The sequence below is a fragment of the Alosa sapidissima genome, chromosome 6 (genome assembly GCF_018492685.1).
Source record: "Alosa sapidissima isolate fAloSap1 chromosome 6, fAloSap1.pri, whole genome shotgun sequence".
NCBI lineage: Eukaryota > Metazoa > Chordata > Actinopteri > Clupeiformes > Clupeidae > Alosa > Alosa sapidissima.
In genome coordinates, this window is record NC_055962.1 from 17,984,840 (window position 1) to 17,989,839 (window position 5,000).

Genomic DNA, 5,000 nt, shown 5'->3' on the forward strand with positions numbered 1-5,000 from the left:
CAGTACCAACTAGTTTTTTTATCTTGATATAAGATTAATAACACTTGGTTAGATTTTGTTAGATAAGCAGTTTTTGCAGTGTAAAAACACTCGCCACTGACACCATCAAACACTCTCCAAAAACCTCAGCCAGCGCCTAACTCTGTCTTAGTCTCTGATTGGTGAAATGCCATGCCTTCACAGCCAGTTTCTCCTGTTCTGATTGGACGGTGGTCTGCCCTCTCTCCTGGCCCCTGGTGGTATCGTAGCCTGATGAGACAGCAGTATGGCCAAGATGGAGTATGGGCATCCATAATGTCCGCAGGGAAATGGTGCAGACAGCAGTTTTGTAGCAGACATAACCATATATCAAACAGCATATTTAACCATGACAGCTGTTGAAGTACAAAACAGCAATATATCAGAACACAGAAACAAAATACAGAAAAATAAAGGAAAAAAAACACCAAACAGCTTTACATAAGTATAATAGAATAATGCAAAAAAAAAAATACATGGTACTTTTAAGTTAACCAAGAAAGGATTTTAAATATTTTTTTTCAGTGTCTTTTAACAAAAAAAAAGAAAAAACATCAAATAATGCTTATTGTACCAACTGCAGGTCCTTGGAGGAATTGAACTCCCTTAAGATCACACAAATGAAGTGAGTTAGAGGAGTGTGTGAGTGTAGCTGACTTGATCAAGAGGTCAGATGGGGTCTGACTCGGTCCGCCAGGCACGTCGTGTCTGTCGGTGTATGGATGCTCACAAGTCCAGTCGGCGACACATTTAGTGGACTGAGACAGCTGATGGAATGGTTGCAGTGGAACTGAATTGATCTCCTTTCTCTTATCTCCATCACTCTCCCTTCACCTCCAACTCTCCCTCTCTCCTTTTTAGGGGGGTGGTGGGGGGGGGGATCAAGTCTGAATATGCTTTTTACAAGATGGTTGATGACATTGAGAGCTTTCTGGTGGTATGGGGGGTGGGGGGGTTGCTGTGTGAGGGTGGGGAGGATGTGCAGGTTGTTTTCAACATATGAATCTGCTCTGCGAGCCCTGTGATGTTTCTTTTTAACTTGTAACTTGTATGTGTTTTTAACAATGTTTTTATTGTGTAGTGGTTAAACACCTGATATTGTTTCAATAAAGGAGTGTTAAGCCTCTCCTTTATTCCATCCTTCTCTTTCTCCCTCTCCTTCCTCTCTCCTTTCCTCCCTCTATCTTTCTCTCTCTCTCTCTCTTCCTCCCTCTCTCCTGCCCCAGGTGTGGCCGAGGTGATCGTGTTGGTGGGGGGTCGGCAGGCCATCGGCATGAGCCAGCGGCCGCTGACGGCCGTCACCTGCTTCAACCCCCAGAACAGGAAGTGGTACCCACTGGCCAGCCTGCCCTTCTACGAGCGCGAGTTCTTCAGTGTCATCTCGGCCGGGGACAACATTTACCTGTCAGGTGGGGAGCATGAACTTCTGTGACGTGTTTTTAGTATTACTGTGTCCAGTAATGTCTGTGTGTGTGTGTGTGTGTGTGTGTGTGTGTGTGTGTGTGTGTGTGTGTGTCTTAATGGTGCATACATTTTACACAAAGTTGTATGTAATGGTAGAAGACATCTGATGGCGTGTGTGTGTGTGTTTGTTTTGCAGGTGGTACAGAGTCCGGTGTGATGGTGTCAGATGTCTGGTGCTACATGTCTCTTTTGGACAACTGGAACCTGGTGTCGCGTATGACATCACCGCGCTGTCGCCATAGCAGCCTGGTGTATGACGGCAAACTGTACGCCATCGGGGGACTGGGCGTGACTGGAAACCTGGATCATGTGGAGAGGTGAGTGTGTGTGTGTGTGTGTGTGTGTGTGTGTGTGAGAGAGATAGAGAGAGAGAGAGAGATGAACTGAAGAAATGAAGAAACTGTTGGTCAGTTCTTAAACACTGCAAATGTCCAACATGTCACCTATTTAGTAAGGGATAATGCATAGTCCCTGATAGTCCACATAAAACATTCTGCAGCGTTCTGAGAAGCTGTTTAATATATATATATATATTTTATTTAAGTATTGATTTGTGTGGTTTTGAGCTTCTGATTGGGTGTAGCGTTGAAGTATTTGGGTGTAGTTCTGCCATATGGGGTAGATTGTGACGTATAGTGTACAACCCCAAAACAGAAAAAGTTGGGACATTGTGTAAAATGTGAATAAAAACAGAATGTAATAATCTGCAAATCTCTTAAACTCATATTTATTTGCAAGAAGGACACAGACAACATATCAAATGTTGAAAATGACAAATTTGACTATTTCATGGAAAATATATGTTAATTTGGACTTTGATACCAGCAACATGTTTCAAAAAAAGTTGGGACGGGGGCAACAAAATGCTGGAAAAGTTGTGTAATGATAAAGAAAACAAAAGGAAGAATGTTTCACAACTAATTAGGGTAACTGACAACAAGGTAGGGTCTTAGAAGTAAAGATGTAGGGATCTTCATCACTCTGCGTAAAACTTGTGCGCACAAATGATGAAACAATGTCATCTGAATGCTTCTAACATGAAATTGTGATGTATTTGGGGAGTTAATCATCTACAGGACATAATATTATTAAAACATTCAGAGAATCCAGGGAAATCTTTGCAAACAAGGGATAGAGCTGAAAAACACATTGGATGGCCGTGGTCTTTTGGACCTCAGATTGCATTGCATCAACACCAGACCTGTTTCCAGACCTGTCATTGTATGGGCTCAGGAAAAACTCTGATGACCATTGTCTATGTGCACAGTTTGATACTCAATTCAAAAATTGCAGCCAAAATTGTAACAGCTAGAATTGTATTGAGACATGATACAGAAAATACCACCCTCTTATCTGGGCCTGAGCTTGTTTAAAATGGACTGAGGTAACATGGAAAAAAGTCCTGTGGTTAGACCAATCAAAGTTTGCCATTATTTTTGGAAATCATGGACTCATCTGGGCTAAAGAGGAGGGTGCCTATCCACTTATCCAACCTATCCAACTTGTTGTAGTGCTCAGTTCGAAACCCAACATCTATGACTGTGTGGAGGAGCATTAATGCCTACAGCATGGGCATCTTGCACATTTGGCAAAGCACAATCAATTCTGAATGATGTATGCAGGTTTTGAGCAACATATACTGCCATCCAGGCAATGTTTTTTCCAGGGACGACCTTGAATATTTCAGGAAAACAATGGCAAAATGAATTCTGCACATATTTAAATAGTATTCTCCATAGAGGAAGAGTCCAGGTGCTAAGATGGACTGTCTGTCCTGTACTGTCTGCCCATAGGCTTTTAAAGATTCAACAGGTGTGACATGATCAGTGCTCAGGTATGAAATAAAAGTTTCAGTGAGCAATGCTCACCAAAAATATGTGTTGCTTTTCGAAAATACTAGCAGAATTGCAAGCTCCGAGGCGCCTCTCTCGACAGCGGAAAGCTGAAAGTCTTTAGATTCATGGCTTGCTTTAACAGATTTATCAGAGCAGATTTAGCATTGGTAATAGTCCAGTAGCCTGTGGATGCAGTCGGTGTGTGTGTGTGTGTGTGTGTGTGTTAGTGTGTTGCGCTAGAGAGTGTGTGTTGTGTTAGTGCCTATGTGTGTGTTAGTATGTGTGTGTGTTTGGTGTTTGTTATGTAGGAGTGCATGCGCGTTTGTGTGTATGTGTGTGTGTGTGTGATGTCAGAGAGTACATAACAGACCCTCTAGGGTCAGAATATGCCACTTGCTTCTGCCACGTTGCCATAGCAATAGAGATAGGATCAGTGCTGGCAGGGGAAAGTCGTGTCAAGGAGCAGCATGGACCATTTCCCCAGAGAATGGGGGGGGGGGGGGGGGGGGGGAGTTGGTGGGGAGATATTTGTTCAAATTTGTGTTAACATTTTTGTGTGCAAACTACCACCTCCAACCATGTGTGCTCATTTAACAAAATGATGAGTTTGTTTGACTAAATTGTGGCATCATTATCCATGAGTTTACACACAATTAAGTATATTGTGTGCTTATTTTACTACATAGTGCGTAAATTGAGCCCATAATTTAGTAAAATGAGCGCACATTCTCTCGATATACACACAACATATCTGAAGGTTTTCTTCCATTCTTCAACAAAATTAAACCTGATGTTTATTAAACTCTTAATAAAACACAACAAATTCTGGTAGTTTGAGTTCTATGGCTGTGCCTTCAAGGCTTTGCTGAGCTCAATGCATCACAACGTGATGAGAACATTCCAGAAGGGTCTGATATAAAAAAAGAATAGGTGTGTATTCATTTTTAGAGAAAGACTATTGTCCTTGTTCTGTTAACCTGACTTGCCTCCTTGTGCTGTAAGCATTCCTGAATCATCTGAGTAAGAGGAAGGAATGTCCGTGACAGAAAGACTATTGTCTCTCAGCTGACCTCAAATGAGGACATACAATGTGACCAATCCTGAGTTGGATGACAGAAAGACTAACATTGCCGAGCTTACATCTGACATTAGCATTCTTGAAGTGTTTGATGATAGAAAGCCATTGTCTGATTTCAGTTTAACTTTCTAGCTTACATCTGATGTTAGCATTTGATGAAGTAGCGTTAGATGAAGAGGAGGGGGTGCGAGCGTGTGTCTGATTGACAGGCTGTTGTCTCTCGGTTCAGTTAAGCTGACTAAATCCTATGTGCACATTCCTGAAGAGCTCCTGTAAATTGTAGAAAAGACAATGGTTTGGTGTGATTAGATTCGCTGGCTCTCCTTTTATCATTTTTATTCTTCTCCAGTGCAGCAACACTTGCTACTGCCACACAGACACACACAGACACACACACACACACACACACACACACACACACACACACACACACACACACACACACACATTTAACTACCATACTGTATGTGAACTCTTCTCCACCCCCCCTCCCCCTTCTGTCCTCCCCTCTGTATCTCTCCATCTTTCTCTCATTCTCTCATGCACTCCATGCATGAGCCTTGTGTCTGCTGTGGATGTTTATGTGCATCTGTGTGTGAATGTGT

The 5,000-nt window shown here is 42.4% G+C and overlaps 1 protein-coding gene across 6 annotated transcripts in view; it reads left to right on the forward strand.

Annotated features, from left to right (window-relative positions):
- LOC121712352 (kelch-like protein 29) overlaps positions 1-5,000 on the forward strand; it is a 256,914-nt gene that overhangs the window by 218,174 nt on the left and 33,740 nt on the right. For all 6 annotated transcript variants that reach the window (XM_042096580.1, XM_042096579.1, XM_042096578.1 and 3 more), the window contains 2 exons: positions 1,245-1,427; positions 1,619-1,799. In XM_042096580.1, the coding sequence (XP_041952514.1) occupies positions 1,245-1,427; positions 1,619-1,799 (364 nt within the window). The remainder of the gene's footprint in view (positions 1-1,244; positions 1,428-1,618; positions 1,800-5,000) is intronic.